The 18,421-nt window shown below is 51.5% G+C and overlaps 1 protein-coding gene across 1 annotated transcript in view; it reads left to right on the forward strand.

The window, feature by feature from the left end:
• The first annotated feature begins 3,344 nt into the window (after nucleotides 1-3,344).
• ZAN (zonadhesin) overlaps nucleotides 3,345-18,421 on the forward strand; it is a 34,970-nt gene continuing 19,893 nt past the window's right edge. The window contains 17 exon segments of the mRNA XM_044233994.1: nucleotides 3,345-3,421; nucleotides 4,831-4,883; nucleotides 5,307-5,453; nucleotides 5,604-5,875; nucleotides 6,064-6,151; nucleotides 6,829-6,981; nucleotides 8,594-8,758; nucleotides 9,000-9,091; nucleotides 9,279-9,357; nucleotides 9,471-9,584; nucleotides 10,358-10,629; nucleotides 10,934-11,018; nucleotides 11,488-11,552; nucleotides 12,132-12,631; nucleotides 13,136-14,139; nucleotides 15,254-15,438; nucleotides 18,142-18,283. Coding sequence (XP_044089929.1) covers nucleotides 3,345-3,421; nucleotides 4,831-4,883; nucleotides 5,307-5,453; nucleotides 5,604-5,875; nucleotides 6,064-6,151; nucleotides 6,829-6,981; nucleotides 8,594-8,758; nucleotides 9,000-9,091; nucleotides 9,279-9,357; nucleotides 9,471-9,584; nucleotides 10,358-10,629; nucleotides 10,934-11,018; nucleotides 11,488-11,552; nucleotides 12,132-12,631; nucleotides 13,136-14,139; nucleotides 15,254-15,438; nucleotides 18,142-18,283 — 3,493 coding nt within the window.

Here is an 18,421-nt window from a genome sequence, read left to right on the forward strand (position 1 = left end):
CTCCCTACCAAACTGCTTGTCTGCTTGGCCACCTGTGGTCAGCCCCTCAGAGGGGGGCATGTGTGGAGAGAAGCCCTGAGGATTGCAAAGTGTGCTGGGGCAAGGAAGGCGTGGGCCAGAGGAGGGCGGCTGGTATGAGCCCAAACTAGAAGGGAGGGGTGAGTTGGCTCTGGGCAGGACTGCCCAGAGGGGTACTGGACCCTCAGAGGGGTACTGCTGTGGCCTGCTTGTCTCCAGAGCTTTCTCTGCTCGCCTTCTACTCCGCAGATAAAACAGAGGCTGCTACAGGCACTTGACTGGCTTAGGCAGTGGAGCCTGCGACCCTTGATCTCAGGGTTATGAATCTGAGTCCCATGTTGGGTGTAGAGATTACTTAAAAATAAAATCTTTAGGGGCACCTGGGTGGCTCAGTCGGTTGAGCGTCTGCTTTTGGCTCAGGTTCTGATCCCAGGGTCCTGGGTTTGAGCCCTGGGAAGGATGGGGGGGGGCAGGTCAGCGGGGAAGCCTGCTTCTCCTTCTCCCTTTCTCTCTGCTGCTCTTCCTGCTTATTCTCTCTCTCTCTCACTCTCCGTTAAATAAATAAATAAATAAATAAATAAATAAATAAATAAAATCTTTGAAAAACAAACGAACAAAAAACAGAGGCTACTAAACATGCCTCGGGAACATGCCTCCCCAACCCTCCCTATGCAGAGCCGGCTTGTCCCTCCGATTGTCTGTGTTCTGGACTTTTCGGCCTCTTTCATTTAATAACATATGCAGGTTCTCTTTCCACTATCAGAACATCTCGATCTATCATCATTCCCTTCTTCTTTAAGCCAGAAATAAACTTTAACAGTGTTAGAACATCAGGTGATATTTCTGAAATTATTTTTATTTATTTTCAAATATTTTATTTATTTGACAGAGAGACAGACAGACAGACAGACAGCAAGAGAGGAAATACAAACCACCCTGGTACCCCGTGAAATAATTTTTAATTGTGGAAACAGACTCAGAACATAATATTTACCTTCTTCACCATTTTTTTTTTGGAAGATTTTATTTATTTGCAAGAGACACAGCAAGAAAGGGAACACAAACAGGGAGAGTGGGAGAGGGAGAAGCAGGCTTCCCGCCGAGCAGGGAGCCCGATGTGGGGGGTTCGATCCCAGGACCCTGGAATCCTGACCTGAGCCGAAGGCAGATGCTTAATGACTGAGCCACCCGGGGGCTCCATTCTTAACCATTTTTAAATCTTTTTTAAAAAAATCTTCTTATTTATTCAAGTCATCTCTACACCCAACATGGGGCTCAAACTCACGATCCCAAGATCCAGAGTCTTGTGCTCCTCCCACTGAGCCGGCCAGGCATCCCTCTTCTTAACCATTTCTAAGTGCACGTTCAGTGTCACTAAGTACATTCACATTGGGAAACCACCACCGCTGGCCATCCACGGAACCTTATCATCTTTCCCAACGGAAATTCTGTCCCAGTTAAGCACTAACTCCCCATTCTCGGCAATGGCCATTCTACTTCCCGTCTCTGGGAGTTTGCTGCAGGTAACTCGGATAAGCGGAATCCTGTGATATTTGTCCTTCTGGGTCGGGCTTGCTTTACTTAGCATCGTCTCCTCCATGGTGTAGCATGTGTGAGAATTTCCTCACTTCAAAGGTGGAATGATATCCCATTGTACAAATACACCTTATTTTGTTTGACTCTTGGGTTGCTCTCACCTTTTGGTTATGGCAAATACTGCCTCTCTTCCAAGTCTTTGCTTTTAATTCTTTTGGGTCTATACACCCAGAAGTGGAATTGCTGGACCCTATGGTAAGTCTATTTTTAATTTTTGAAGGGTGCCATTCCTTTTAATACCTCCATAATATTCCTTCATATGAAAAAATATTCCTTGAGTATGATCCAACTGTCTATCTGCTGGTAAACATTTAGGTAATCTTGATTTTTTTTTTTTTTTTTTTTTTTGGTCAGAGAGAGAGAGGGAGAGCGAGCGAGCACAGGCAGACAGAATGGCAGGCAGAGGCAGAAGCAGGCTCCCCGCCGAGCAAGGAGCCGATGCGGGACTCGATCCCAGGACGCTGTTATAACCCATATGCCAATGATCATCTTTAAGGTGTGCCCAGCTTTAGGCAAATACACGTGGAGTTCTGTGGAGAGATTCATAGAAAAATAAGGCAGGTCGAAACCATGCATGCTAGAAAGTTGTTTTTTTTTTTTTAAGATTTTATTTATTTATTTCACAGAGATCACAAGTAGGCAGAGCGGCAGGCAGAGAGAGAGAGGAGGAAGCAGGCTCCCCGCCGAGCGTAGAGCCCGATGCGGGGCCGATCCCAGGACTCTGGGATCATGACCTGAGTCAAAGGCAGAGGCTCTAACCCACTGATCCACCCAGGCGCCCCCATGCTAGAAAGTTTAAGAGTCACTGTCACATTACCTTCTGTCACATTACCTTCTGAGAAGTCTTCCCAAACTAGTCTTAGCACCAGTGTATTTGAGTGTGTCTACCTACATCCTGGCCAACAGGCAATGCTTTCAGTCACTTAAACAGTGGTTACTGTGACAGCTGTAGTTTTGACTAGCATTTTCCTTCGTACTAGTGAAGCAGAACCTCTTTCCAGTGTTCACCGACTGGTGGCATGTCTTCTGTGAGACTTGTCTTTTTCAATTCTTTGCCATTAAGCGTTTCCAGTCCCACCTTATTTGACTGGCCAGTCGTTTATGCCACCGTTGCCAGCTATAGAATTTTAGGTTTGAAATGATTTTCCGTTGGAATTCTGCAGACAATGTTCCACGACCTTTTAGAACCCATGGTTGCTATTGAAAAGCCTGAGGCCATGCTGATTCCCGATCCTTAGAAAGTATGTGACTTGCTTTTTTCTATCTGGAAGTGGTTAGGGTCTTCTGTTCCCCCCTGCTACTCTCGAATCTCATGACGTGCCTTCCATGGGTGTCCTTGCATTCATCAAACGAGACCCCTTCTAATCAAGAGACGGTATCTCAGTCCCGGGAAATCTTCCTGTGTGGTTTCTCTTAAGGCATTTCTTCTCCTTGGTTCCTTCTGTTTTGAACCATTTTGTTTGGATGTTAGACTTCCCGGACGGGTTCTCTGAATCTCTTTCTCTTGTCTTTCTTGCTTTCCTTCTCTCCTGCTCTCCCTTCATTTCTCTTTGTTGGAGATTACATTTCCACCCTTGTAGTTTCCATTTCCCAGAGGGCTCCCGTGTTCTCTGTCTGGTTTTCATGGCATTCTCCGAAGGTTGTCAAGTGAGGAGGGTCAGAGGTGGATAAAGTGGCCTGGGCTTATTGTGCCTTCCCCTCTCCCCTGAGAGCCGCCTCTGAGGTCCCACATGGCTCCTCCAGTCTGGACTCTGGTGCTGCTGGCGGGGGCCGCCTGGGGCCAGGGCCACCTGCCTGCCCCTGTCCGGTAAGCTGGGCTCCGGGAGTGATCAGAGGTGGCTCTGAGGGAGGGCGAGGGGCAAAGCTGGAGGGCGTGGGGCAAAGCTGGAGGGCGTAAGCAGGGTAACCACAAAGGGCATAGCCCTGGGGAGGAAGAGGATGATGAACTGGGATGGTGGCGGGAAACCCGCTGCCCGAGAACATGGAACTGAGGGGTGTGAGCAGCTCAGTGGGAAAAAGACAGAGCCCGGACTTGAAAGAGAGGGAGGGGGTACAGAGCTGGGGAGACAGACAAGAAAGAGGGGTGGGGCTCTCAGAAAATGGGCAAATTCAGCAGACAGGAGACTTCAGGTAGAGGCAGTGAGACCTGATGGATGGCTTGGTGTCCTGGAGCTTGTCTGGGGATGATCTGAGCAAACAGAACTTGAATGAGTAAAGGGGAGGGCTGTTTCGTGTGGCCCACACCACCTGGGGAGGGACAGCCGGCCTCTCTGTGAGGTTCGGGGAGTTTGCAGGGTTCAGAAGGGCCAGCCCTCTGTAACTCATCTATATGTTCAGTGGCCTACGGCTGAGGCAGGACCACTTGCCACCCATGCGGCAGCAGGGAACTCACAAAGTCCCCACTTTGGGTCTGAAGGAAGGAGCTTCCCCGGGTTCAAACACTTAAGGACCGCTCCAGAAACCAAGCCTCTACCACGCAGGCCACCTCGGGCACAGAGGCGCTGAGGGGCCCTGTGGGGGTAGGAGGAGCTCGGAGGGGAGATGCTTTTTCTTTTTTTTAGGAGATAGATGAAAAAAAATTTTTTTTAAGATTTTATTTATTTGACAGAGAGAGATCACAAGTAGGCAGAGCAGCAGGCAGAGAGAGAGAGAGAGAGAGAGAGAGAAGCAGGCTCCCCACTGAGCAGAGAGCCCCATGTGGGGCTGGATCCCAGGACCCTCGGACCATGACCTGAGCTGAAGGCAGAGGCTTAACCCTCTGAGCCACCCAGGCGCCCCAGCTGAGAATTTTTTAAAAAAATATTTTATCTATTTATTTGACAGAGAGAGATCACAAGTAGGTATAGAGGCAGAGAGAGAGAGAAAGGGGGAAGCAGGCTCCCCACCAAGCAGAGAGCCCGATGTGGGGCTCAATCCCAGGACCCTGGGATCATGACCTGAGCCGAAGGCAGAGGCTTAACCCACTGAGCCACCCAGGTGTGCCCCGACAGATGAGAATTTAACGTAAGGAGGCTGGATGCCCTTTTGAAAACCTTAAAGAAGACAAGTAAATATACGTTCACTGCACACACTTTGGTATGATATGGAGAACACGAAAGGAAACGTCTTCCAAAAATGACCGCTCAGAAAGCTCGCGATCATCGACGCTTATGATTCTTGATAATGACAAATATTCCTTCCACCCCGCCTTCTCTGTTTTTCCAAATCAACCCCAAGGAAAGAGAAGCCTCCGGACTGGAAGGCAGTTGCTCGCAACTCGAGGGATAACTGTAAGTTGGAAACCAGCACAACTCAGATCTCTCTCCTTCCCTAAGACGGCCACCTCCAGTGCCCTCGGGGCTGAGTGATGGCACAGACATGTAGTGAATGTCAGAGGGTGGAGGAAACACGGAGGAGTAGAGGCCAAGCCCTACGTGGAACAGTCTCGTTCAAATAACAACAAAATGTATGCGCCTAGACAAAGCCCCTGGCCCCTCAGCTTGCCACCCCTGTCCCAGAACTCATTCTGCCCTGACCCCTGCCCCGAATCTCTCCTAAGAGATTCTTACTTCTCAGATTCTTTTAAGAAACTCTGCTCTGGACCCCAAATCTCCTAGTGGCTGCCTTCTCTATGCTTAGAAACCCGGCTAACCGCCAGCCCCCAGTTTGGCTCTCTCCCTCGTCCTGGCCTCAGAGCAGCCCTTTCTTCCCAGCTGTTCTCACCCAGTGTGACTTTGAGGATAACTCCAAACCCCTCTGTGACTGGACCCAAGCGTCCACGGATGACGGGGACTGGATTCGAGCCAGTGGGCCCTCCCCCACCGGCACCACTGGTCCCCCCGGGGGGTACCCCAATGGAGGTGAGGAAGCCTAAGCTTTAGGGAGACAGCTGGGAGGTGGGCTTGGGCAGACCTGGGCACAGGGAGAAGGGAGGCAGCTGGAAGTGGGCGCCTGGACTCTGGATGGGGGCGGTAGGGCCCCCTCGCCATCCTGGGCTCTGCCTTCCCCAGAGGGCCACTACCTGCACATGGAATCAAGCACCTTCCACCGGGGCGGGGTGGCCCGTCTACGCAGCCCCCCCATATGGGAGCAAGGCCCCCTCTGCGTGCACTTCGCCTACCACATGTTTGGGCTGTCGTGGGGCGCCCAGCTCAGACTGCTACTGCTCAGGGACAGCAAGGAAAAGCACCCCAGCGTGCTCTGGAAGCACATTAACACCCAGAGCCCCTCCTGGATGCCCACTGCTGTCACCGTGCCTATGGGGCTTGTCCTCCCCAGCCAGGTGAGGCCAAGGGCAGAGGCTTGAGCCCCAGGGGGGAATCTGGGTGTGTGTATGGGGGGGGCGGTTGGGCAGGAGGGGCTGGAGCAAGGAAGGGGCACGGGGCTGGGCCATCTGAATTCAGGCAGGAAAACTGGGAGCCTGAGGCAAAGGAGCTTACAGGGTGAGTGGTCCCCTCCTTTCTCCCACAGGTGATGTTTGAAGGAGTGAGGGGCAGCACGGCTTACCTGGACATCTCTCTGGATGCCATCTCCATCCATCGGGGCTCCTGTAATCGCGGTAAGCCCGTCCCTCTTCCTCTTTCTCTCTGCCTCCACCACCTGCCCAGGGTGGCAGAAGTAGCTCAGGGACCACGACCCTGCTTTCTCTCCGAGTTGGGGCTCCTTGCTTCCCTCTGCCTCCACATCTCACACCTTTGAATCCTGAAGCAGCCACACCGAAAGAGAGGTTCTCTTTTAATAGGGTTGTAGTGATACCTTTTCTCGAGTGACCAACCATTCCAGTTTGCCCGAGGCTGCCCCCTTTTTTTGCCCTGAAAGTCTTGCATCTCGGGGAAATCCTCCGTTCCCGGCCCCAGCTGGATGTCTGGTCACCCTAGCTATTATCCCAGTTTGACCCACAACCAACGCTCTCAGTTGACATTAGAGACTTCAGGGGAGCAAATTCAAGGGAAGGTAAATTCCAGAAGCTGAGTGCAAGGAACTCACCGAGGACAGGATTATGCGAGCGGCTCCTCACTCACGATCTAATGTATGACAGGCGGGTAGTGCTGTTCCCAGTTACAAATGAAGAAACAGGCAGCTTAAGCAATCTGTCCCAGGAATTAAGCCCCCCACGGTGGACAGCAGGCCACAGACTAACACTCGGAATTCTGACCCCAGGCTGCGGCATACTTCTTGGAGCTGCCTCCTCCTAGTAAAAGCTAAATCCTCCCTTCTCCCTCTTCTTCCCCTCAGTCTGCATGATGCAGACGTGCAGTTTCGACATTCCAAACGATCTCTGTGGCTGGAGCTGGATCCCAACAGCCTCTGGGGCCAAGTGGGTCCAGAAGAAGGGGCCTTCTGGGGTGCCGAACGTGGGGCCCGACGATGATTTCTCTAGCCCTGGTAGTGAGTAACAGCCATGCTTCCGCCCTTGGCCTTTCTGGGCTTCCAGTGACCTCTGCGATGTTTGCCTCACTAACCAGGCGGTAATAACTGCCCCGGGACGGGGCGAGGTGAACCCCAGCGACCTCAAACGTCGGTCAGCACAAGTTACTCAGCAGAAAGCAAACTACACACACTCAGCTTCCCCACCCCCTGCCCCCTCTGCCATCCCACAAACTAACCCTAACCCTAACCCACGTTCCCTAAATTTCTTCCCTAAGTTCCCATCTCTTTGTTCTGTGTCCCTTTTGCATTTCTCCATCCACAATCCCCTCCCTTCGTTTTCCTGTTCTTTCCTCTTCTCCTCTGTCTCCCCCCACGGCCCATACGCCCTCTGGCCCACTCCAACGACTTTCTCTCCTTCCTGGGCTCTTTCCCCGCTGCCCGAGGTCAGCCTTTTTTTTTTTTTTTTTTTAAAGATTTATCTATTTATTTGTGAGAGAGAGATCACAAGTAGGCAGAGAGGCAGGAAGGGGTGAGGAGGGCAGCATGTTCCCCGCTGAGCAGAGAGCCCGATGCGGGGCTCCATCCCAGAACTCTGGGATCATGACCTGAGCCGAAGGTAGAGGCTTAACCCACGGAGCCACCCAGGCGCCCTGAGGTCAACCTTCTAGAAAGACCTGGAGAGCCACCCCTCCCCTTCACTCAGATGCCCCGGAGAGCAGGGCGGGGCGGGGCCGGCCCGTCCCGGCATTGCCGCCCCCCACCCCCGCCCCGCCGCCTGAGTATTAGCACCCCAGGCCGAGCCCTGCGGCTCAGTAAACGCTGCCTGTTGTTTTAATTTTCTCTCTCGCTTTTTCCCTCTTGCTTCCTATTTTTCCATCTTTCCTTCCTTTTCTCCCACTTACCCGACTCCCTCCCCTCCACCCCTTTCCGCCCTTCACGGAGCCCGCCTTTCCCGGCAGGGTGCGACCGCGCTCACCTGACGCGACTGAGTGGGAGTCAGGGACTAGCACCCTGCGCAGCCTTAGGCCCCGCCTCCGGCTACCAGTTGCGTCACGGAGCGGGCTCCAAGCTGATTGGCTGCCTGAGCTGCAAGGCGGTCCAATGGGTTGGGAAAAGGAAGAGGGCAGGACTCCGCGGGCTCCGAAAGCCTCAGAATACAAAGTCCAGGTTTTTGCCTGCTTCTTCTTCTTCTTTTTTTTTTTTTTAATTTGACAGAGAGAGAGAGAGAGAGATCACAAGTAGGCAGAGAAGCAGGCAGAGAGAGAGGGGGAAGCAGGCTCCCTGCTGAGCAGAGAGCCTGATGCGGCGCTCGATCCCAGGACTTCGGGGATCATGACCTGAGCTGAAGGCAGAGGCTTTAATCCACTGAGCCACCCAGGCGCCCCCTGCCTGCTTCTTCTAAGAGGATGCTGCGTTTCTTACGGCGGTGCCTGCGTCCTTATCATTCTTGCCAAACATTTCTGGAAGGCTTGGAGGCCACAGCCAGATGTGGGCCCCCCTCAGCGCTGGCCCATCCTAGGCAGCTGTTGGGGCTTTCCAGGCCCAGGACCCCTGCAGTCCCAGAGTCCTGTCGCTGTGCCCGACTCCCTCAATTTCAGCCACCTCACCTTACCGGCCCTTTCCTTTGTAGGTGGCTTCTACATGCTCCTGGACCCCAAGAATGCAAAACCGAGGCAGAAATCTGTCCTCCTGAGCCCGCGGAGCCATTCCTCTGGCTGTCTAAGCCTGTCCTTCCACTATATCCTCCGTGGACAGTCACCTGGTGCAGCCCTCACTGTCTCTGCTTCCGTCTTGGGTGAGCCTGGCAGTCGCTGGCTTTCCAGGACCTGAGGCTCATCTGCGAGGGTTAGGTTGACAGGAAACTATGGGGCATCCCTTAGGGTCTAGGGAAATCTAGGATATATGCAAGGTTACTCCATGGAGTGGACTCAGGCTTCTGGAAAAAACAGATACAAGTGCCAGGAGAGGGAGAGAGAAGGACCTGCTCCCATTTGGGAGAGAGGAATACTCTCCCACGTATTCCCCTTTCATTGCAGGCAGCATCCGGAAACACACTCTCTTCTCAGGACAACCTGGACCCAACTGGCAGCCTGTTTCTGTCAATTACACAGCCCAGGGACAAATTCAGGTACAGAGGAGTGAGAGGTCAGGATCCCTTGCACATGGTAGGCACCTCTGATATCTGAAACGGATTGAGGGTTTGGGCACTGGGAGCAGGGTGCCTGGGTTCCTGAATAGAATAAAATTAGATGTGGGGAGGGCTGGGGCATTTGGGCTGGTTTTTCACTCCCAGCCCCCTTTCTCTGTCTGTTCAGTTTACCGTGGTGGGTGTGTTTGGAGAGACCCCAGAGCCAGCTGTGGCAGTGGATGCAATCAGCACTGCTCCCTGTGGGGGTGAGAACCAGGCCCCGGAAGGACCAAATCGATCAGAACGGGGGGCCAGGGAGGGTCAGGGGGGAATAGAAAGCATGGCCCACGTTGCTCACATCTCCTATTTTGACTCCTAGAGAGCTTTCCTCAGTGTGACTTCGAAGATGATGCCCATCCCTTCTGTGACTGGGCCCAGGCATCAGGGGATGGTGGACACTGGACCCGTGCAAATAAAACTATGCACATCCAAGGTACAGGTGCTTCTGGAGGTGAGGATTGAGGATCCCTCAAGCCAACAAATTACTGAATCTTCTCCCAGCTGGGGCGGGGTGGGGGTTGACTGGTGGATTGATGGAAGATATTGGAGATGGTGAAGACCAGCCAGCAGGTGTTTCCTGGGAAGCTGCCCTGGTGCCCGAGCTGTGGCAAGAGGACAGAAGTAGAGTGAGTTGAAAACTTTCATAGCTGTGGGGTCACTGAACTCCCGGGAAAATGCAGGCATCTCACTTCGCAGAGCCCAAGGCTTCAAAATCCACAATCTCATTTTCAGTCAAGACATTTACTGGTGCAGCACATGATTTGGTTTTCCTTTTCTTTGGGCTCCTGCCTTCTTCAGTTAGAAGTCCAAAACCAGGGCGCCTGGGTGGCTCAGTGGGTTAAGCCGCTGCCTTCGGCTCAGGTCATGATCTCAGGGTCCTGGGATCGAGTCCCACATCGGGCTCTCTGCTCAGCAGGGAGCCTGCTTCCCTTCCTCTCTCTCTGCCTGCCTCTCTGCCTACTTGTAATCTCTCTCTGTCAAATAAATAAATAAAATCTTAAAAAAAAATAAAATAAAATAAAAAAAAAGAAGTCCAAAACCAGCAGGGGGGGGAGGGGTGGGAAACCTGCTACAGTGTGGGGAGTTTGCGTGCTCGCGTCAGACCTGCTTTGGAAAGCACGGTGTTGTGAGAGAAAACCATGCTGGGCTGCTCCTGTGGCGGTTTGTCATCTTGTCCTTCTTCTGACTGCCTTCTTTTTTGCCCAGAAGGTCGCTATATTTACATCGAGGCTGACAAGTTCTCTGAGGCGGGCCAGGCTTCCAGACTGGTGAGCAGGCCCTTCTGTGCCCCGGGTGCCATCTGTGTGGAGTTTGCCTACCACATGTATGGCCTCGGAGAGGGCACTAAGCTCAATCTCCTGCTGGAGAGCCCTGCGGGCAGTTCCCCATCTACTATCTGGCAACGTGTTGGGTCTCAGAGTCCTGACTGGCTGAACACCTCTGTCACCATCCCTTTGGGGCATCAACAGCCCATGCAGGTGAGAGACAGAGAGGGCGCCCCCCTCCCCCCGTCAGCGTCTGTGGGGAACATGGTGAGGGGGGCCATAATGCCTGGGTATAATCGGGGCTGAGAAGAGGGGCCCCTGGAAAGGGAGCAGAGCAGAGGTGAACTTGGTGTCCCTGAGAGGGATACTTTGTTCCTGAAAAGGAGTGGGGGCAGCGTTGGATTGTTGAGACTAGAACAAGGAGGCCTTTTGGCAGAGGACAGACTGACCAGGAGAGTCCCTGAGCTACCGGGGATTCATCTGCATTTCTGTCTTGTCTGTCCCTCATTACCTTCAGCTGATCTTAGAGGCCATCAGGGGTACCAACACTGCCTTTGTTGTTGCTGTGGATTTTATCTTGATCAATCATGAGACTTGTCGAGGTAAGACGAAATCTAGGCACCAAAAGGGGGGCCCTGATCTGAGATGACCATCTCTGGAACTGGTGAAAATCAAGTTCTCTCTCATGCTTAAGTTTTCACACAGCTTTGTGTTCCATGTTCTGCCTACCTCGACCTTCCCGGTCTTTCCAGGATGCTTGCTTGAGTGAATGTGGCTTTGATGCGGTGAATTTCTGTGGCTGGATCTGCAACCCCTTATCTAGTGGACGGGCAATCCTGAAGGAAGGACTGACATCCTGTTCATGTTGTGTTTCCTGTATCTGGCGCAATGTCTGACATATATCAGGAGGAGTGTTTGTTGAGAGTTTGTTAAGTGAGTGAAGATTGGCGTTGGGAGTGGGAGAGGTGTGAGTTACTCTTTGAGCCTGCCCACTCGAAGCGACTGAAGAAGGTGACAGTATGATTTTGACTAAACTCCGGGGCTTGTTTGTTTGTTTGTTTTTCTTTGCAGGAACAGTGCCAAAAGAGCTTCCTTCCAAATCTCCAGTTTCCCCCCCTGGCCCTTCTGAAACTCCTGTCTCCACAGGAAAACCTATGACTCCCACAGAGAAAACTATGGCCACCACAGAAGAACCCAAGCACTCCCTAGAAAATTACACTAGCCCCAGTGAAAAAGCCACTGTCCCCACAGAAAGACCCACGCCCCCCCCAGAAAAACACACTGTGCACAATGAAATAGCCACTGTCCCCACAGAAAATACCATGGCCCCCACAGAAAAACCCACTGTCCTCAGTGAAATAGCCACTATCTCCACAAAAAATCCCATGGTGCCCTCAATGTCCACTGTCTTCCCAGAAAGATCTACCTTTCCCCCAGAACAATCCACCTTTCCCACAGAAAAACTCACCATCCCCACTCAAAAGCCCACCATCCCCACAGAAGAGCCCACTATTCCCACTGAAAAACCCATTGTCCCTTCTGAGGAGACCACTGTCCCTCCCGGAGAGCCCACTGTCTTCACTGGAGAGTCTACCATCCCCACTGAAGAATCCACTATCTCTACTGAAGAGTCTGATGTCCCCATTGAAGAGACTTCTCTAAGCCTTGAAGAGCCCACTATCTCCACAGAGGAGTCCACTGTCCCCATTGAGGAGTCCACAGCCCCTCCTGAGGAGCCCACTGTCTCCACAGAAAAGCCCACTGTCCACACTGAAAGGACCACCATCTCCACTGAAAGGACCACCATCCCCACAGAAGAACCTACTATCCCTGCAGAAAAACCCACAGTCCACACTGCGAGGACCACCATCCACACCACCATCCCCATAGAAAAACCCACCATGCCCACAGAAAAGCCTATTGTCCACACTGAAAAGCCCATGGTCCCCATGGAAGGGACTACTGTTACCACAGAAAGACCTACAGTCCCCACAGAAAAACCCACCATCGCTACCAAAGAGACCACTATTCCCACAGAAAAACCCACCATGCCCACAGAAAAGCCTGTTGTCCACACTGAAAAGCCCATGGTCCCTGTAGAAGGGACTACTGTTACCACAGAAAGACCTACAGTCCCCACAGAAAAACCTACCATCACCACCGAAGAGACCACTATTCCCACAGAAAAACCCACCATGCCCACAGAAAAACTCATGTCTACAGAAAAACCCACTATCCTCACAGCAAAACTCACCACCCCCACTGAAAGGTCCACTGTCCCTACAGAAAAACTCACTGTCTCCACAGCTAAACCTACCATCCTTACTGAAGAACCCACCATCCCTACAGAAAAACTTACTGTCCCAACAGCAAGACCCACTATCCCCACTAAAAGGTCCACTGTCCCCACAGAAAAAACTACCATCCCCACAGAAAAACCCACTATCTCCACTGAAAAGACCACTGTCCCCACAGAAAAGCCCACTCTCCTCACTAAAGAGACCACCATGCCCACAGAAAAGCCCATCGTCCCTATAGAAAAAACTACCATCCCTGCAGAAAGACCCACTATCCTCACTGAGTCCACAGAAATATGCACCATCCCCACTGAAGAGACCACCGAGTCCACAGGAATATGCACCATCCCCACTTTAGAGCCTACTATCCCTACTGAGAAGACCACTATGCCCACAGAAAACTCTTCTGTCCCCACTAAAAGGCCTACCATCCCCACAGAAAAACCCACTGTCCCTACTGAAAATACCACCAACCCCACAGAAAAACCTATCATCCCCACTGAAAAGCCCACCATTCCCACAGAAACACCCACTGTCCCCACTAAAAAGCCCACCATTCCCACAGAAAAACCCACTGTCCCCACTGAAAAGACTACCATCCCCACAGAAAAACCCACTGTCCCCACTGAAAAGACTACCATCCCCACAGAAAATCCCACTGTCCTTACAGAAAAGCCTACTCCCCCAACTAAAAAGACTACTATCCCCACTGAAAAGACTACCATCCCCACAGAAAAGCCCACTGTCCCCACTGAAAAGACTACCATCCCCACAGAAAAGCCCACTGTCCCTACAGAAAACCCCACTGTCCGCACTGAAAAGCCTACCATCCCCACAGAAAAACCTACTGTCCCTACAGAAAAGCCCACTGCCCCCACTAAAAAGACTACTATCCCCACTGAAAAGACTACCATCCCCACAGAAAAACCCACCATCGCCACTGAAAAGACTACCATCCCCACAGAAAAACCCACCATCCCCACTGAAAAGACTACCATCCCCACAGAGAAGCCCACTGCCCCCACTAAAAAGACCACAGAAAAACCCACCATCCCCACTGAAAAGACTACCATCCCCACAGAAAAGCCCACTGCCCCCACTAAAAAGACCACAGAAAAACCCACCATCCCCACTAAAAAGACCACCATCCCCACTGAAAAAACCACCATCCCCACAGAAGCACCCACTGTCCCTACAGAAAAGTCCACTGCCCCCACTAAAAAGACCACCATCCCCACTGAAAAATCTACCGTCCCCACTAAAAAGCCCACAACTCCTACGACACCCCAGCCCAGCCCAACACTTGTACCAATTAGGCCAACAGTCTTGGTGATGCCTCCTACAACTACCCCAAGTACCTCCATGACCTCTACAACCCCTGGACATACTCCAGGTATGTGATGGAACACTGGACAAACAGCAGAAAGTAAGAGACCGTGAGTCGGAAAGAGACTTAGATAAATGGATGCATCTAGTGGAAAAGTACAGTCTTAGAGGAGAGATGAATGGAACATGGTAGCTTTAGAAAAAATAAGGACCACCGTGACCAAGAGGGAAGCAGGAAGTGGGGGTGGAGGCCATTGGGAGCCAAACACTAGGCTTACAACATTCTTTTTTTTTTTTAAATAAGGATATAATTCATCTACCATATAGTTCATTCTTCTAAAGCGTACAATTGAGTGGGTTGGTTTTTTTTAAGATTTTATTTATTTATTTGACAGACAGAGATCAGAAGTAGGCAGAGAGGCAGAGAGAGAGAGGAGGAAGCAGGCCCCCTGCGGAGCAAAGAGCCCAATGTGGGGCTCGATCCCAGGACCCTGGGATCATGACTGGAGCCAAAGGCAGAGGCTTTAACTCACTGAGCCACCCAGGCACCCCAAATTGAGTGGTTTTAGTGTATCCACAAGATTGTGCAAACATCAGTTTCTAAACCCAGGACATTTTTAAAAATGTATTTTTTTAAGATTTTATTTATTTATTTGACAGAGATCACGAGAAGGCGGAGAGGCACGCAGAGAGAGTTTGGTGGTGGTGGGGGGGAAGCGGGCTCCCTGCTAAACAGAGAGCCTGATACGAGGCTCGATCCCATGACCCTGAGATCATGACCCGAGCCAAAGGCAGAGGCTTAACCCACTGAGCCACCCAGGTGCCCTTCAATCCAGAACATTTTTATCAGCCCCAAAGAAACCCCCTACCCATTAGCGCTCACTCCACATTCTCCCCAACCCCCACCGTGCCCCATCTCCTGGCAACCCCTAACCCACGTTCGGTCTCTGTCAATTTTGGACATTGCACCCACATAGAAGGATGTAATACGTGGTCCCTTGTGACTAGCTCCTCGTACTCGACACCGTATTTTAAAGGTTCATCTGTGCGCTAGAATGTCAAGTTCATCCACATGTCGGATCACCCCTCCTTTTTATGGCTGAATCATAGGGACCTCCGTCTTAGAGAACTCAAGGGTGGGAAGAGAGGAGACAGGACATCTCCTTGAGAAAAGCAGTAGAGTGAAGGACTGACACAGGCTGTTCTCCCCATAGCAAGATGTCCGCCAAATGCCCACTACGAGTCCTGCGCCTGTCCAGCATCCTGCGAGAGACCCAAGCCCATCTGTGGGCCCCTTTGCAAACCCGGCTGTGTCTGCAGTTCTGGCTTCTTGTTTCATGAGTCCCGCTGCATCAATGCCTCTTCCTGCAATTGCTTCTACAACAACAATTACTATAAGGTAAGACCACCGGGATGCCAGAGCCCCTAAGGGAGATGGCAAGTGGGTTCTAGTTCCATCTGCTCCCAAGGGGAGATGACTTTGGATCCATGGGACTGTCCCAAGGGGCCAGCTCACAAGCTGGTAGAATTACACAACAGTGGAGTGATTCTTTCCAAATGTGGCTTTTCATCCTCCTCTCTGTTCGTGCGGTAAATATCGGCTACATACCCACTTTGGCCCAGCTAGTACCCACTGGGCCAGCCAGGTGGTCCAAGGCCTTCCTCATCTCCTCCTTGAGGAAAGCTGGGGGTCCCGGCATACGCAGAGAGCCCTGGATGCTGAGTAGAGCTTCGGGCATGTTCAGGGCAGAACACAGCGTTCCAGAATTTTCTTCCAATGGGACTTGCAAACCCCGTCAAAACACAGGAGTTGGGGCGTCTGGGTAGCTCAGTGGTTAAGCATCTGCCTTCGGCTCAGGACATGATCTCAGTGTCCTGGGATCAAGACCCACATCGGGCTCCCTGCTCAGCGGGAAGCCTGCTTCTCCCTCTCTCATTCCCCCTGCTTGTGTTCCCTCTCTCACTGTGTTTCTTCCTGTCAAATAAATAAATTATTTTAAAAAGAAAAAAACAGGGGCGCCTGGGTGGCTCAGTGGGTTAAAGCCTCTGCCTTCGGCTCAGGTCATGATCTCGGGGTCCTGGGATCAAGCCCCGCATCGGGCTCTCTGCTCAGCAGGGAGCCTGCTCCCCCCCACCACCCCTGCCTGCCTCTCTGCCTACTTGTGATCTCTGTCAAATAAATAAATAAAATCCTTTAATTAAAAAAAGAAAAAGAATAAAACACAGGAGTTACTGTCTCCCCGAATGGGTAGCCCCTCCACACTGCCCACCCCTCCGAGAAGATTCGACACAAGCCAAGGCTGTAAAGGAATGCAGGCTTTAGGCCACTGTTGTCCAAAAGGGATCGCATGCAAGCCTCACCCATTATTTTAGGTTTCCTGACAGCCACATTTTTTATTAAAGATTTTATTTATTTATTTGACAGACAGAGATCACAAGTAGGCAGAGAGAGATGGGGAGAAGCAGGCTCCATGCTGAGCAGAGAGCCCGATGTGGGGCTTGATCCCAGGACCCCGGGATCATGACCTGAGCCGAAGGCAGAGGCTTTAACCCACTGAGCAACCCAGGCACCCCAACAGCCACATTTTTAAAAAGTAAAAGGAAACAGGTTAAATGAATTCCAATAATGTACTCAATTTCTAGTCTCATTTCAACATGTAATGAAGTTATTAATGAGATTGCTCACATTCCTTCCCCCCCAATACTAATTCTTTGAAATCTAGTGTGTATTTTTACACTTTGGGTATATCTCAGCTTGGACCCACGTTTCATGAGCTCGACAGCCACAAGAGGCTGGTGGCCGCTCTATGGGACGGTGCCACCCGAGAATCAAGCCAGTCGGACCTTTAAGCCTGGGCTCTAGCATTCACTTGGTGGGTGACCTCGGGCAAGATTCTTTCCCTCTTCCGTGTCTACAAAATGTGCCCATAATTTCTACTTACCTCATAAGATTGTTGTGAAGTTGAAATTAGATCCCGACGCAGACCTAGTACTTACTAAATATTACTATTATTAGCTAATTATGATAAATATCATAAGTAAGTTATTAAAAGCATATTAAGCTATTCACTCCCGCCCCATGGCTTTTCTCAGAACTGGTGTTCTTCCCATCTGTCATCTGAGTTCCTTTTTATCTCTTTGGGGACTACTTTTTTCCCCCACTTCCCTTTAACCAGCTTCCTGGGTGTTCCTTTGTCAGGATTAGGCTAAAACTTCTGCCTCAGAAAGATCTATCACAACCGTCAGCATTCAGCATCTCTTGCCTGCCCTAGGAGACATCTTTGCATGTCTTATAAAGATTTATTTGTGCCTCCAATGAATGTTTCTTTTTTTTAAGATTTTATTTATTTATTTGACAGATAGAGATCACAAGTAGGCAGAGAGGCAGGCAGAGAGAGAGGAAGGGAAGCAGGCTCCCAGCTTAGCAGAGAGCCCAGTGTGGGGCTTGATCCCAGGACCCTGGGATCATGACCTGAGCCAAAGGCAGAGGCTTTAACCCACTGAGCCACCCAGGTGCTCCCCAATGAATGTTTCTTGAGTATGTTCAACCCTCCTGGAATTGGGACCACCACAAATAGGGCATGGTCCTTGCTCTCCTAATGCTCTCAGATCCTGGAGGACACGCGGGGTCTTGGGTCACTCTGATACAGCAAGTGTTTCTAGAATGAGAGCTCCTGCCAAGCATTGTGCTGTGTGTTGAGGCTATGATAGTAAATAAAGAGACATGGTCCCTCACAGAGTGCTTGCAGTTAGTCACAGAAATTACTAGGAAGGTGCAATTCTAGTAAGTCCTGGGAAAGAAAGGTACCCAGAACTGTGAGGCTGACCTAGTCGGGGGGGGGGTCTGAGAAGTCTTCCCTAGAAAGCTGTGGTCCTTGAACTGAACTCTGTGTGCTGGTCGCATAAGAATAATCTAGAAAGGAACAGAAGAGCATTCCGGGGTGAGAGAGCAGCATGTGCTAATGTCCTGTGGTAGACAGGAATATCTGGTAGAAGATAGGATGAGGGAGAGTATGAGCAAGGTTAGGTCTGCAGGTGTGGTGGGGAAGGAGGGAGGGTCCCAGGAGCTATGGCGCTGTGACTCTGGATCCCTTGCTCCCAGCCTGGGGCGGAGTGGTTCAGCTCCAATTGCACAGAACGTTGCCGCTGCAGGCCTGGCAAGCGCATGGAGTGTAACTTCTCCCAGTGCGGGCCGCACACAGTGTGTCAGCTGAAGAATGGCCAGTACGGATGCCAACCCTATGGTGAGACCCTCCCACCTGTCAGAGTGGGTGGGACGCCAGGGTCCCAATCCCTCCCTTGGCCAGAGGAACCGGGGCATGCCTCTGGGTGCACGAGGGTGGCCTCAGGGCCTAGTCCGTCCTTTCATGAGTTGCCCACTG

This window comes from Neovison vison, chromosome 14 (assembly GCF_020171115.1).
Source record: "Neovison vison isolate M4711 chromosome 14, ASM_NN_V1, whole genome shotgun sequence".
In the NCBI taxonomy this organism is placed as follows: domain Eukaryota; kingdom Metazoa; phylum Chordata; class Mammalia; order Carnivora; family Mustelidae; genus Neogale; species Neogale vison.